This window comes from Homalodisca vitripennis, chromosome 6 (genome assembly GCF_021130785.1).
Source record: "Homalodisca vitripennis isolate AUS2020 chromosome 6, UT_GWSS_2.1, whole genome shotgun sequence".
Taxonomy (NCBI): domain Eukaryota; kingdom Metazoa; phylum Arthropoda; class Insecta; order Hemiptera; family Cicadellidae; genus Homalodisca; species Homalodisca vitripennis.
Window position 1 is genome coordinate 96,297,103 of NC_060212.1, and position 15,972 is coordinate 96,313,074.

The following is a 15,972-nucleotide window of genomic DNA, read 5'->3' on the forward strand; positions in this document are numbered from 1 at the left end:
GATACATTACTAGTTTCCATACATTTTCATGGATTTAAGAGGATAGAACCATTTAAAAATAACATTTTGAAACATAAGAGAAGCAATAATATTTCTGTCATAACTTCAGGTAACTTCTTTTATAACTTCATTGGTGGAAACTATGTCAAAAAGTAGTTTAACGTTTGGGCTTTCAGGTAGAAATAAAATTCTGTTGGAAAAAATGGTTTTACTTGTTTTTTTTTTTAAACAGTACTTACTTTCTGAATAAGCCTTGTATTTGATTCGCACAACAACAATGCTTGATACACTGTTTTAGCTGTCATCATACAATTTACATTCTTTATTCGTCTTATTACAAACAGAGCTGTACTTAAATTATTGCAGAGAGTTGATGTGTGCTGACCCTGAAAGTTTTTTCATTTAGTGTTACGCCAAGGTATTTTTTAGTTGTATGTTCTTCCATTTCATGTAGTCTTCCAATGTTCTTCCTTTTCCTACCCAGGTCTAGCTGCTTTTGTTTTACTCTCATTCACAACAATATCACTGTTGTGGCAGTACTCTATTGTCATGTTTATGGAAATATAACAGTCACCAGTTCTTGATCTACCAAGCAATAGTGCTGTGTCATCAGCATACCTAATCATTTCACTATAGTCTTGCATGCACGCTGGGAAATCATTTGTGAATAGTATGAAAAGAAGAGGTCCCAGGATCAACCCTTGCAAGCCTCCTAATTAGATTTGCCTATGTTTCGAGTTGACTTTACGACAATAATATGTTTAAGAAAACCAGAACATTTGGAAGCAAATTAATTATGTTTTTAAAATGAGACATTTCTCAAAGTCCAATGATTAAAATTAAGGGTGTATAAGTGTTTGAGATTTAACATACACTTTATCTTTTAGCTACTTCTCTCCCTCTACTTTAAATAATGTATGGTCTTCCTACCTGCAGTAAATGTAGCAGCCGGCTACCAGCCGCATTCTCCCCGTCGTCTTCACAGTCCTGGGCCATACACCCTGGCAGACCGTCCTTGAGCACCCTGTATGCGTAGATGTTGTGTGTTGCTTGAGCGAATTTTTTATTTTCCAGCAATGTCGACAACATATCCCTACACAATTAGTAGCAGTTACTAAAATGCGTTTACTAAAAATGTTGTACTATATTATTTCAAAACAATTCCAAACGTTGTAAGTGTCCACTACATGTTTCGGAACAAAAGTTGTACCATAAAGTGGTTAAAAACAACAAAATGAATAGAGATAAAAACGACAAACAAAATTAGGAAGGTGAACCTACTGCGCACACACAATCGTGACTGTGTGGACATTAGGCACGTTGAAGTGTGCAACTATTACAGGGTTCCCACTCAATCTAAATACTCAAATTCACGGCTAATTCACGGTTTTCACGGTTAAAAAAAATTAAAATTCAAGGTCGGAAAGTTTTCATAAACAACGTTACCGGTACAAACAAAATCGTGTTGGAGAGGGGCGAAGTTGAGACGTAAACACTACAGACGCGGCAGAGCGGTAAAATACAATATAAAACTTCTTCCCATTTGACTAACGATGTCATTGGTCGTGCAGGAATTGACAGGAAACATCTAAAAAGAACGAAATAACAATAGGCTTCGGTTACGACGCAAGCAATGAGCGGCGAGCGCCCGATTTTATGTGCGATTTGCTACATAATGAATATAACAAGGCATATTATTTTTACAAAACATCATCATAACAATCAAAGCAATGACAAAGACAAATTTCAATATAATTAGCATGCACATAGCTCATAATTTTCTTTAACTTACAAGTTTGTTGAAATCTGAAGAGAACTTTGTTGACACAGGTTAGACAAGATGCAGGGTGACAGGATTCGTACGTTGGCTAAGGCTAACTCGTTTGAGTCCATGAAGTACACTTGCGTGATTATTAAATTATTTTTCTTGTTTAACACATTATTATTATTATTTCGATCAATTTCTTCCACAGGAAAATTTTCACATAATCACAGGTCACATTTTAATTAGTACATAAGAAAAGGCAATTTTTATTGAAATTAAAATAACATATAAACGTTAAATGTATAAAAATTATATACAACTTGTTATAAGAAAAGTTATTTGGTACCAGTTTATACAAAAAAAAAATTATATTTGTACACATAAATAAAGAAATTGATAAAAATGTCTAGAATAAAAGTGAATTACGATTTGCACTTTTTGCTAAGTTTCCTGTATCTTATATCGTCTAACTCAGCTGCCCTTTTCCTGGCGTCGGACAAAAACCTGGAATTTTTGTGCTTCCAATTCTTTTTTTTTCTATTGCAGCTTGCTTCCTCTCTTTCTCAGAATTAATTTTGTCTTTCATTTCTTCTCGTTGTTTTGCCAAGTGCTCCGAGTAGTGGGCGTGGGGAATTTTTGGCAGCATGAACTAATTCATTAGTGATTTCCATTGCCTCCAATCCTCCTGCTGCTGATGTACGCCGTCACAAACTTTTCTCAACGCGACTAAACTCTCCTCCTTCAAGTTTTCAACTATACACTGTTTGTTGACAGAGAAGCCTCTTTCAACAGAAGAATTTCCGTGAGAAAGTGTCAGAATGAGTTGAATGAAAAGCTTTAAATCTTTATATCAATTCTCACAATAAGAATAAGATTGGAGTGCCGAGCTGGGGAAACAAATCTTTCATGTTGAGACATGAAACCAGCTGTTGTCCGAGGATAGGGGAGTGGAGTACACGATATACCCCACCCCTTCCACTCTCATTGACAGTAGACAACAAAGGTTATTTTTACCATAACATCGCTGCACCACATTACAATAAATGAACCTTGATATATTTTTCATCTGCATGAAATGATTAATAGCGTTAACGTAGTCGTATGGAACCCGACAAAATTATACTTGGACGACTTCCTCGATTTGTAGTTTTGTAGTAATAAAGCTTAACACTACAAAGTTACTTGACGTTTGTTGTTTCCTGGTTAGAAAAAATGCAATGGTTTTTTTTCTAACGTTTTTATAACATGACGTTTCATTTGTAATATTTTACTTAATACATTATACAATTTAAAACACACACATTTCACCATAAAAAGATTTAAACCGTGTACACTCGTAATATCCATGCAGCTTAGGAATCATAAAAAATAATATTGATAAGGAAAACGCATATCACTACCGTTTTAATATCTAAAGAGATGAAAAATAAAATTGTTTTCTCAAACGACCTTACTGGTAATTAAAACAGTTATATAGGCCTATAAAGTTATGGTCTCGCTGCGTTAATTGATATGTGTCGTGTAGGTTCTGCTCCGTCACATTATTATACTATTTATTTACGCAAGACCCTAAATTAATTCAATTTATTGTCCACCATAAATTAAAATTTTTTATAATTATTACATTGTGTTAACAGTCCGATATACACAACGATTATAGATATCGTACTGAATAGCATTTTTCTCATTAATATTTAAATAAAATAAGGGATTTAATAGAATGAAATTAAGTTAAAATGTAATTTAAATTCCTTACATTAGATTAAGGATTTGTATACTTTTTTTATTTTATGAAAACAATAATAGACTATATCTGATACAATAAAACTCCAATACGAAAAGTGTTTACATTAAACGACAATCTATCAAGTAATTATATTGTGTTATTAATCTCGCGTTCAATCAGAGAATGCCTTGTTTTACAGCCGCGTAGCGTAGCCAAGGCCCGGAACCTGGCGACAGACAAAGACAGGCCTCACGTGATTTGAGCCGGAAGCGTCATCTCCCACCGGCCCTTCCTTTTCCTCATTTGTTTATAAACCATATTATCAGTACAATCGCTCAGATAGCAGCACCTGTCAAACTTCGTGGTCTATCCCCTACATTGCGTGCTACTTTTTAACTTTGCAATAGCGAAGGTCAACTTTCCCATATGATCGTCTGACGACGACCCGTGTTGATTTTATTTATTCAAAAGTTGTAGAGATTTTCACGGTATGTAAACAAAATTTCACGGCTTATTTAAGGTTTTTTCACGGTGAACGAAATTCACGGGCTTATTCCCGGTTTCACGGTTTTCACGGTCGGGTGGGGACCCTGTATTACGTCTCTCCTCTTCCGTTGTGTTCTTGTCTGTTGGTGTTTCTTAAATGTAGTTATGAAAGCTCACCCTGTTTGCCCTTATCCATTCCCTGGGTTAGTCGAATAATATCCCAAGTGCGTTAAAATAGTCAGCTCAGTTCAATGTACGGTGGTGCACTCATGAAGGAAGGACGTAAACTAAGAGGTGCCAGCCAGCTGTGTTTACATTTCGTTCCCAGGTAGACGTCTAACAGACGTTATTTATTGTGAAAAATACGTTAACAGTGTGTACTCTGTTCTTGAAAGTAGTTTGTTTTGCGATAAATTTAAGTTTGTAAAAACCAAAAAATGATAGCGTACTTGGAAAAGACAGGGAAAGTGAACATGTTATCTGCTGTTGGCAATACAATGATTTCAGATGAGTTTGTGTGTTCAAAAAGTGGGCAAAGGAACATTCTCAAACCCAACATGTATATTATTTACATCAAAAATTTGGATGGTGTGGATATGTTATACCAGTTTTGCACCACACAACTGTAAGTCCGTGAAATGGTAGGAGCCTAAATGGCATTTTGTAACAGAAGCTGGCCTAATCAATGGCTGTATTGTATATAACATACAAACAGATGTGAAAAACTAAGCAACAGCAAATTCAGAGAGGAAATTATAGATGGACTCCATGCTAACTGGCACACACAAATTAGCGATCCCCTCGAGAAGAAAATCTGAGGTAAAATACACTTTTTTGCTCATTTTGGTGACAATTTTGCCATCATGAAATCATATTTTGCCATCAAACTGCAACAAAAAGGCAAAGGGCCAGACCAAAAAAAAAAAAAAAAAACAGACCACTTACTACTGTATAACCACCATTAAGTATCATACCATGTTTTGAGACATACCATTTTACAAAAGTGTAAAAAACACATGTGTAAAATGGAAAACAAAATATATTTCTGTAGACATTTTAGTGTAAATAATCTAGTAAACTAAATATGACAGACAGTCAAAGGATAAGGAAGAATAACAGTATGTGTATATACTTCATATATATGTACAAATAGAGCAAGCCCATATCAGTGAATCAAGAATGTTTATTACAACATGACATTAACAATTTATTATACAACTATAAATAGTTTTCATATTTAGTACATAATTCCAATATGAATATTATTTAAGATTCACTTACTTGACTTGGTCCACTGATGTTATTATAGCTGCATGGGCTTGAAATTTGCTCTTTCTGTCTGTTATGACCTCCCCATGATGAATTTCCAATCTACTGATTATACTGGTTTCTTGGCTGATCATGTTTACATCTAAGTCCACAATTTCTGGTTCAGGATCACAATTGGTTTGATTTAAAAATTTCATTTGGAGAAATTCTCTTGTAGCTTCCACCCACTGGTAGATTATACTTTCACCAATGTTATCCCTGTAATACAAAACAAAGATGTATTTTCACTGTACTGGTACACTCTCTCTGATCATTGCTCCCAGCATAACATCCAGAGTCTCTGATCAAACAAAGTTGTATTGCTTTTGTAGAACAACAATATCATTTCTAGAAATAAATAAAAATGGTTGAGATGTTTTATACAATTTTGTTTTATAACATAAAAAAATAAATGCCCGTAAAAAATAGTACAAGTTTTATAAAGATTCAAGATATACCATAGATTTAGCATTTTTTAAATGCTTAGTTTTATTTACTACACGGCTTTGAAGCAGCACTTGTCTTATTTCCAAAAACGACACTGTTTATAAAATAAATAAATAAATAAAAATAAATATCTTTATTCTCCTCATGAAGTTGTACTTTACAAAGCATATTAAACATTTTTAAATCTCAAAACAATGGAATAATAAAATTATACATATTCTAAGACCCAGGTTGACCCCAAAAGGAAAATAATAGGGCCCCTAAGGCTACTAATTAGTCCATCTAGGGGTTCCATCATAATAATTATAACTATTAAAAATTAATAAGTTCAGGAGCATTAGTTTATAATTCACAACTCTACTGTGATATAACAAACAAAAAATAAAAACAAAAGATGTGCTTTTATACCAAACCTTATACATTTCAATGTACTAATCTACAAACTGAACCAATTAAATAGCTTAAAAACAAAACAAAATATTATACCTTTTTGTATTAACTAAAAATAGAACTAATTACAATAATCAAGTACATACAACATACAAAAGACAAAATACTTTCTGTTCATAACAAAATGCCTTAATCAATCATATTTTACACACACTCACGCACGCACACACACACACACACACACACATACAGATACATACCGCATACATACATGGGTACACATGAAACCTATATGGATGCCTACCGTTGTTACCTAACAATGTCTCCTTAAAACAAAAACCTATTTTGTCAATTTATTTATGTAATGTCATCGTACAATACACAATAGTCTCAGGATTCTCCTGAGTTAGCAACCACACCCTGACTAGTTTAACAAATAATCTATAGTTTGTTTGTAATTTAATATCATCACTCAGTTTATTAAATAGCCATGGTGCTAAGAAGTTAAATTTTTTAGTATAAAAAGTTAAATTAGGTTTCGGAACAAAAATATTACAAGTGCTTCTTGTATTCATTGTATGCAAAATTTCATTATTTTTAAATTTTTTATTATTAAACATGAATTTCAAGGTTTTAAATATGAAAAGAGATCTCAATAGTAATATTCTTAGCTGGATAAAACATGGAAAAGACAAATCAAGTCCACTTTTCTTCAGAATAATTCTTACAAACACTTTCTGCAAAGTCACAAGTGGTTTCAAATGTGTAATGTATGTTCCTCCCCAACATGTAATACCATACTCTAATCTACTATTAACTAGAGCAAAGTAAAGAGTTCTTAGAATACTTTGAGGACACATGTCGCGGACAAAATAGAACAGACATATACTTGTTAGAATTTTATTTTTCAATTTTGTAAGATGTAACTTCCAATTTAAATCTTGGTCCAATAAAACTCTTAAATATTTTGTACTGGTACTTTTTTGAACTTTAGCACAATTATTACATACGATTCCACTTTCTAAACAGACTTGACATTTTATAAACTAAGTCATTTTGTACATGAAGATTTTGTCTCAAAGAAAAATTAATATACATAGTCTTTTCAGTACTCAAGACCAATTTATTCTTTCTAAACCACCAGTTAAGAGCATTTAAATCCATTCTCATATTGCAAGTTATAAGTTCCCTTGTCTTCTCCTTATAGCAGAGAGCAGTATCATCTGCAAAAGCTGTTAATTCCCCCTTGAATTTTCCATTACACAAATCATTAATACAAATTATAAACAAGATTGCACCCATTACAGAACCTTGTGGCACTCCACAAATAACTTCCCCTCTTTCGCAAAAACTATTTTCCACTTTGACACATTGATGTTGTTTGCTTAAATAACTACTAAATCACTTTTGAGCTGTACCTCTAAATCCACAGTGGCCCAATTTTTCTAGCAAAATCTTATGATCTACGGTGTCAAATGCCTTCTTAATATCAATAAACAGCCCAGTTACAAATTTCCCATCGTTTATCCCAGCATTAATCTTCTCCATAAAGCTGCACAAGGCTAATTCAGTACTTAGTTCTGCCCTAAACCCGTACTGATTCTTTGAAAAAAAAAATTTACTTTTATTTAAGAAAAGCAACATTCTTTCTTTCATAATCTTTTCAAGAACCTTAGAAAAGGTTGAAACTAAAGATATGGGTCTAAAATTAGAGCATACATTAGACGGACCGCTTTGTAAATAGGCTACTGCGTGTTTCAACTTTTGGGGGAATACCCCTCAATATCTATAATATCTCAAATAAAAACTGTATAAAGAAATTGTATACAAATAGAATACAATTATGTTTGCATAAACAATTAAAAAGTTTAATTTTGTTGTTATTTTTAGAAACCTAAAAAAGTAAATCCTACTCTAAAAATGCATTTTAAAACAAAGATTTGTGTAATAAGTAGTAAGTTCAAATGATAATCAAGAACTCCATTACGCTTCTACACAATCTTTAAAACATACATTTTGTAATAAATGCTACCTGAAAGAAGAAATAATAGTATTTTTATGTTATTTAAATATCACATGTACCAATAAAAGAAGTAAGCCATTTTCCAACACCACTGAATCAGCGAACAATGATTAAAACTATCAATACATTAGTACATTGTATAAAATAATACAAATTTTTCTTATTTATTAACAACATAACAAGAAAACTAAATTGAATTATTCAAAAGATATAATCTGGAACAGCATACAATAATTTTGTGAGTTAATATTGTGACAAAGGGGCCCAAATGTTCCTTGGTCCAAACATTGAAGAGAAATCTCCCACCCAGAAGCCCTCGTATGGAGTGGGGAGTGTATTGTATGGACAATGAACAATGGGCAGAGCAGACAGAGAGTGACGATGAGATGGAACGGAAGTGTCCACTACACCAAAGAGGCAGTGTGGCGGGACACCCTGAATAGGTCAGAGTTGCCGGTCAACCAAGAGTGATTAATATTAGAGAGTTCGGAAGTAATATTATGTCTTGTAAGGATGGCAAAAGAGAGGTCATAGTACTATCATCAAGTTATACATGGATATGTGATTGTTATTTTCATATTCATTAGTTCTCTGTCTACCCCCTTTACGTCACTTTTCTACTGGAGAGTGCAAAAAAATATTATGTATAACATTATTTATTTACAACTAAATAAATTACAGAGGAACAATAACTTGTTAAACATGTAAATCACTGTAAAATACTTATTAGAAGCAATAAATTTACACAGAACAGATTCCATAATAGCAACAGACATGCTCAAATTAACCAACACGTTGGCGAGGGACTGAAAAGTAATAGTTGATTTGTGAACTAAACTATAATTAGTTATTAGTGACTCGTAGCGTACACAGTCTGTTAAACGTATGCGTTATTCATAAATTTCATAGATCGAGTCGTAGTCTTAGCTCAGATGTAACTAAAATATACCTTGTCCAACGTCTATGAACGGGACTCTTGTTCACTTGAGTGTAGTGTCAAGGAGCAAAAGCAGGCAGGAATCCTGCTCAAGGAATAGTTCCCCACTTTTATCCTTTTGAGAACTAGCTCAAAGAGTTGAACTAAACCCTCTAATGGAGGAACCTTTGGTTGTTACCCGTGAAGAACTGAAGGTGAACGAGCAAGAGGAGCAGTCTGTCCAAAGCGATAGTGAAGAAGTAGGTCCGCAAATAAACAAAATAGTTACCATGGAGGAGGCAAGTTATCATACCCCAAAGTTTTGAGAGAGTCTGGGGAAAAGTATGGATTTGAGAGTGGTGAGGGCTAATGTTTGAGATAAACTAAAGAAGCTGGTATCCCTTCCTACTTAGAGGGAGCTGTGTTGAAGTGTATGAAAACTTGGAGCAGGCTAAAGGAAACAATCTTACTTAGGACACTGTTAAACAAATTAAAACTAAAATTAAACATGTGCTCAGGGGTTTGAAATCATCCTTCCTGGAGAAAGTGATGATAATAAACAATAATACTCTAGATGTGTAAGCGAACATGAGAAAAATTCAAACTGTGAGATTCGTAGCGGGACAAAGATATGATCAACTTCTGGCAGAACCTGTCTCAACTGGTCAGAACATGTCTCGGGTTCATTGTGCACTAGAACCATATTTAAAGGAGCAACGATACAGAACTCAGTAGTGTATGTGCCTTTTCGTGTGTGTCGAGTAAAATATTGATAATGAAAAGAGTAGGAGATGAAGTACTTACACCCTTGATTATGAATCATTCAGAGAAGATAAACATTTCAATGCTATAAGTTGTTTCCATATGAAATCCCTTGACGTATGTGCCACCTAGCGATTAATGCTAAAAACCCTCGCAACTGGGTGAGCTGTTCAGTTCAGCACATATTTTTTCTACAAGTTTTGCTCATTAAGAATTAATGGACTTTTAGTTTTATCATCAACCATATCTTTACTATTTCTATTTTTTTTTATTTATTAGAACCCTACAAGCACACAAGTTTTCAACTTAAAACTATGCTTTTAAGCTTTTTCTAATACTGACAATATCATATTGTTAAGAAACGGAATAAATAAATTACAGATATATACTCTCCAGTCTATCCGATAGACTTTGTTTATCTTCCCGGCTCAGAGTTGGTGCCGATAGCTGGTATTGAGGGGGGGCAATGGATGGATACTCAGGGGGTAGTTTAATGTGTAGCACTGCATCACACTTCCCTTCTGTGACAGCCACACAGTACGCTTGATTGAGCTCATCTTCGGTCTGCCACTGGTCTCCATATATGGAGCACAGAGCCTCAATTTCGTCAGCCTAAAACAAAAGAGTAAACATTCAGAACAAAGATAACACTATACTTTATCTAGATTGTTTAGATTAACCCACATTATCCTACTGGTACCAGTGGTATATATGCAAGACACTTATATGGTGTATTAATTGTCTTAGTCATGTTAGGGCTACTCTAGAAGCAGTGTCACAAAAAAAAAACTGAAACATAACATTTTGGGAACTGATCTTTCCTCTTTTTAACCCTTGTTAATCAATATAATTTTGTCACATTTTGCCGTTTTTGTAACTTTTTGTAGTTACTGTTTAATTGATAAAACTTTGTCGATCAAACATTCTTTCACGTAACCACTTCTTATAATATACTCCAGCAAAGTACCGATTTGATTCATGCACAATTGGATTCGTGAAGAAAAATGCTAACGAAAACTAAAATTTTATTCCACTTTGTTATTATGGTTGAGACGTACCAAGTTGATTATTACAAACGTAAAAGAAAACGTCTGTTTTTTGTGAATGCCATATTCCCAGCGTTGTTTAGTTTTACTTCTGTGACAAACCGTGTATAATTGTAAATTTTCGTAGTTTTATTCCTGTTTTAGTTTTGTGTTAAATGTGTAAAGTGTTGTTAGATATTGCAATAGTAAAAACAAAAATATATAAAAAATAAAGCAACATTTTTTACTGAAATCTATTTGATAAATTATAGGCTTTGAGTAGGCTATTGAAAAATTTGCTAAATTTCATTTCATGTAGTTTGTTATTGTTTTTTTCATATAATACATTATTTCCACCACTCTTTAGTTCTAACGTAACAATTTAATCTTGATAGATAGTATTCACAACAAATATTATTATTAACTGTATTGCTTTGTTTATATATGGTGATAGTACTGGCGATAAAATAGTGATTTATTACACGCTACGAATAAGTAATGGATCGTACTCTAGCAAGTAATTTGAAAGAACTGGTGGAGCAAGTCTCAGAAAGTAAATCTAGTGATGGGTCAGATATAAACAATATCAAATTATGCTGGTACAATAAATAGTCAACTTTTGTTAATTGGCGTTCAGCCATCATCAGTGTACCACACTGTGGCTGAATGACGAAATCAAATCAAATCAAATTACTCTTTTTTCAAATATACAATAATAACAATTTCAAGCTTATTATTAAGAAAATACCGCCACATGAGGCGTGTGCGTGACGGCAAGCTCTTATTTAAAACAATTTTAATAGAACAGACTTTTTTATAAATATATACAATAAGCAAAATTCAGCTCACACACCCAGTCCTACAAAATAAAATAAAAGTTACGAACAAAGAATAAATAAAACAAATAAACATCTAAGCAAGCGGTTGAACATGTTGTATATGCTGACATGACGGCAAAGCAACTGAAAGTAGTTGTAGTAAATTTAGTTAGTAAGTGGGAGTGAGTGAGGAGAGACTCAGCGTTATCAGAGGTGACCATCCGCAGCCAGGTAGTAATTAGTCATTTGAACAGACCAATTGGTTCGGCCCGCAGGTCCCTTATCACTGGAGGCAAACGCCTGTGCAATTAATTCGCCACGTAGTATGCGTTCGTCAGGTTCACAGTCATCTCGATGACTGTGGCCCGCACACCACCCCCCACAGCGGCCCTGGTAGAGTACCTGTGGGTGGTTAGACCGAGTACCGCTTCTCTGTGCCTATAGGTGTAGACCATCACATTCCTAATATATAACTGACGGATCGTGAGAATATCTGATTCTATGAACAATTGATTTGATGAAAAACGTTTAGGTTTATTAAGAGCTGCCTTGAGCATCGATTTCTGAATAACATTTAATGAATCAATGATGATTTTGAATGCCCCTCCCCACGCTATGATTCCATACTGTAAAATAGACTGAACGTATGCAAAATAAACAGTTTTTAATTCATTATAATTTAAAATTTGGCCTAACTGGTAAAACACGTATATCATTTTTCTAAGTTTAGGTTTTAAATAATTAATGTGTGGTTCCCATCTAAGTTTTTTTATCAATATTATACCTAGGTACTTGTACTGGTCCACCCTCTCGATAGGCTGACAGAGACAGGCGGTATTAGCTGAATCGCCGCACGAGTGCAGTACTAATTGTAGTTCCGCGGGTGGCTCACTCACATTCCTCAATGCGATTGGAAAACATTTTGTTTTACTGCCGTTCATAGTTAGAATGTTAGTATGAAACCAATTTTGTATTAGCATAATTTGCTCGTTCTAAGCAACCTGATAAACTTCTTGCCAGGTTCTTCCCTTGAAAACAATTACTGTGTCATCTGCGAACAATTGTAACATTCCAGTAATATTTAGCTTTGCTATGTTGTTTATATAAACAAGAATTATTATAATGCAGTAACACAAGTATCACAATAAATTGTTTTAATATGGGTTTTAGTTGACTATTTATCAAACTAATATAGAGGATAACCCTGTAATGTGAAGTTAATAACATAACGTATTATATTGATATACCTATTTGATTTTATTGTATTCATCTTAATTCAGCAATGTTCAGGCTGATATAAATAAATATTAGCTAATTTAATAACACTGTGTATATTATTTATAAGTTGTTACTCAACAATTCTTTTTATTCTTAAAATGAATTTTTCCTAACATCTGTAATACATTTTTAAATTAAGAATTTAGTTTTTATACTATGCAACTGTGCTTAAATATTTATTAATATGTATTTTACAATAAGTATCTGTCTAATTTTATTAATAAATAAATTTGTTTTGTTTGTATATGTATAAGTTATGTTTATATTGTTATTTTGGTCTCTAGTTTCACAGAGATTGTTTGTGAGATTTTATTATGCAGTAACTTTTTTAACTGTTTCTTCACTATAACAATAATATTTTATTCTTTTAGTGGATTCGATTTTTGTCAACTGGTGTGCACTATCGCATTTTTTTTGTAAATTTGGTATTATTCCATATATTTAGACATTGTTTATGGCTTTATAATAAATTCCTCATCAGATATAACTCATAAATTTACAAATTTGTATATACATTTTTTTTTTTAACATCTTATACTTTACATACATTCTACCAGAATCTTCTTATTAGAATCAAATGTACTTAATGATTATGAAATTATGATATTGATAGAAGAGTGATTATTAATATTATAATATCAATTATGATACAGTGGAGTCCCGCTAATCCGAACACGTGTAATCCGAACGTCGGTTAATCCGAACAGGTCCAGGGGGAATTATTTATAACGATAATGAACAGTTATAGGAACTAATTACATAAAAAATGAAAATGGGTGCACCATTTCGTACATAAACAAAGAAAACTTTAATTAAATATACATACAGTATTTTATTAAGACAAATTGTGTACGGTACAGTACATAAATAATGAAGTTAAATACATGACCAAATTGAAACTTATAGGTTAAGTATGAGTTAAATTACTGTATTAAGAAGTTAAATCAAACAAAAATTGGACGTACAGTACTGATATTATTATTGAGTACAATATGAATTGTTAAAAGACATAAATTCAGTTATTGTCTTCTGTCGCATTAAAGAGAGTCTATTGGATGACGCGTAGTTTCGTATAACTATTGAACGCGTGGACCCGTACAATATCCAGTACGCTCACATTGCTTAACAATAGAACTCTCACACTAAATACGGTAAATGTGCTTAGTATTCGCAAACACGTTTATTTGTCAATAAAAATGTTGATAATTCTATAACAAAATAGACCTATTCTCAAGTTTAAAACCGTATTTTTCTGTAATTCTGGCTAATCCGAACAATCACATAATCCGAATAGGGCTCGGTCCCCAATTAGGTCGGATTAACGGGACTCTACTGTATTAATAATCTTATCAAATTATGAAATTTTATTTAAAAATTATTATTAAATAAAATTTCATAATTACTGGAGTGTTTGTTTATAAATTAAGTAGGCTATCTTATACAATGTGCAAAAATTGTTCATAGAATTTTTGAATAGTGACAAAAAGTAATTTTTTTATAATTTTCAAAATGATATAACTCATTTAAAATTTATTTCATTGCTGCTGTGTATATAGATTACTTCATTCTAAGTAAGAAAATACGCAATAGAATATATATTCAGGTATGACCTGTTAGTAAAATTGGTACTTTTTGATTAAACAGAGGCCACCTATTCAAAGCACAGTGCAGCTGATGTGGGTAGGCGATTTAGGTCTACTAATCTAACCTAACCTTACATAACCTGACCTTTTAGTACTTATTGTGTAACTGCCCACCCAAAGTTGCTAAATCTCGTTTATTATCCGTGGCCTCCGTTTAATCAGAAAGTACCACAAAACTTGTATTAGGCCTACCAAACTATTATATATACACAGATTTTCATCATTTATGAACTTAATCGCTTTTTGTTTCATAGCTTTTTTTATAGTTTCATAGGCTATGTATGTATAAAGTTATGTTTTTTTCTAAAACTAGAAGCAATTTCATACAAAATGGATACCTCAAATTTGTATTTTTCACATAATAGCCTAACTTGATTCGGTAGGCATGATCCCTTTACCAAAATTTTAGATTTAATTTTGCAAAATTTGCATTTTATTAACATTATTTTTTAAGTGAAATTGTTATACCCTATTTATATTCTTTTTTTAGTTATGATACAAAAATTATACATTAATTTATATAAATTACTAATTTATATTTTTAATAAATTAAAAAAAACCCTTGCCTGAAGCTCTCAAAACTGCCCCACACTAAAGGATGAAATGACTAGTTGAAGGGTTAAGCTATTATGAATAAAAGGTTCCACTGAATGAAAATTAATACAATTTCATTATTAGGCTATACATAAAAATGTTCAATAGATTAGATCTAGGGGTGGTGAATTTTTAAGTTAAGCTTGCAATGTGTCAAAAAGAGTGAACAATAATAGTACATACAATAAATGTACAATTATTGTACATAATTATTATATTAGTTACACAAAGCAGAACATTTTAACTCATATAATCAAAGCTATGATACACATTTAGGGGTAAGATTGGGGGCCAGTCTATGTTGTTCTAATAACCTAGACTTATTATTTTGTAGTAAAATGAGACGTAAACATTGTAACCATGTTCAATAGGTAATATTCATAATAGCCAAACATTACATTGGCCAACATAAAATTAAACAATGTTTTGAAATAAATTGTTCCAGCTTCTTTCTTATTGGAATATATTAGGCTAGGCCTACTTAATTTAAAATTGATTAATGTAATAAAAATCCAAATTTATAGGCCTAATATATTTCTACAAATTATATGAGAACAATATAGTTAGTTACTTGTCTATGTTTGTTTTCCATAATGCAGACAAAGATGACACACAATGAAAAAGATTAACTGTTTTTCGCCACACAAAATGACTGAATTTAATACTGAAGTCAGCAAAGTGCTGTTATAAACACTTTATGCAGCAGCGCATCGTACGGTTAACATGACCTATACTGCTTGGCTTGGTTATGAAACCTTCCTAAGTGTTCCCAAGGCCTGTGCTATTTTGCC

General features: G+C 32.6%; 1 protein-coding gene across 1 annotated transcript in view; it reads right to left on the reverse strand.

Annotated features, from left to right (window-relative positions):
* LOC124364582 (protein IMPACT-like) overlaps positions 1 to 15,972 on the reverse strand; it is a 33,904-nt gene extending 17,932 nt beyond the window's left edge. The window contains exons 1-4 of the mRNA XM_046820143.1: positions 15,753 to 15,972; positions 10,203 to 10,435; positions 5,259 to 5,504; positions 931 to 1,093 (exon numbers count right to left, since the gene is read on the reverse strand). Coding sequence (XP_046676099.1) covers positions 931 to 1,093; positions 5,259 to 5,504; positions 10,203 to 10,435; positions 15,753 to 15,773 — 663 coding nt within the window. The 5' untranslated portion in view covers positions 15,774 to 15,972. The remainder of the gene's footprint in view (positions 1 to 930; positions 1,094 to 5,258; positions 5,505 to 10,202; positions 10,436 to 15,752) is intronic.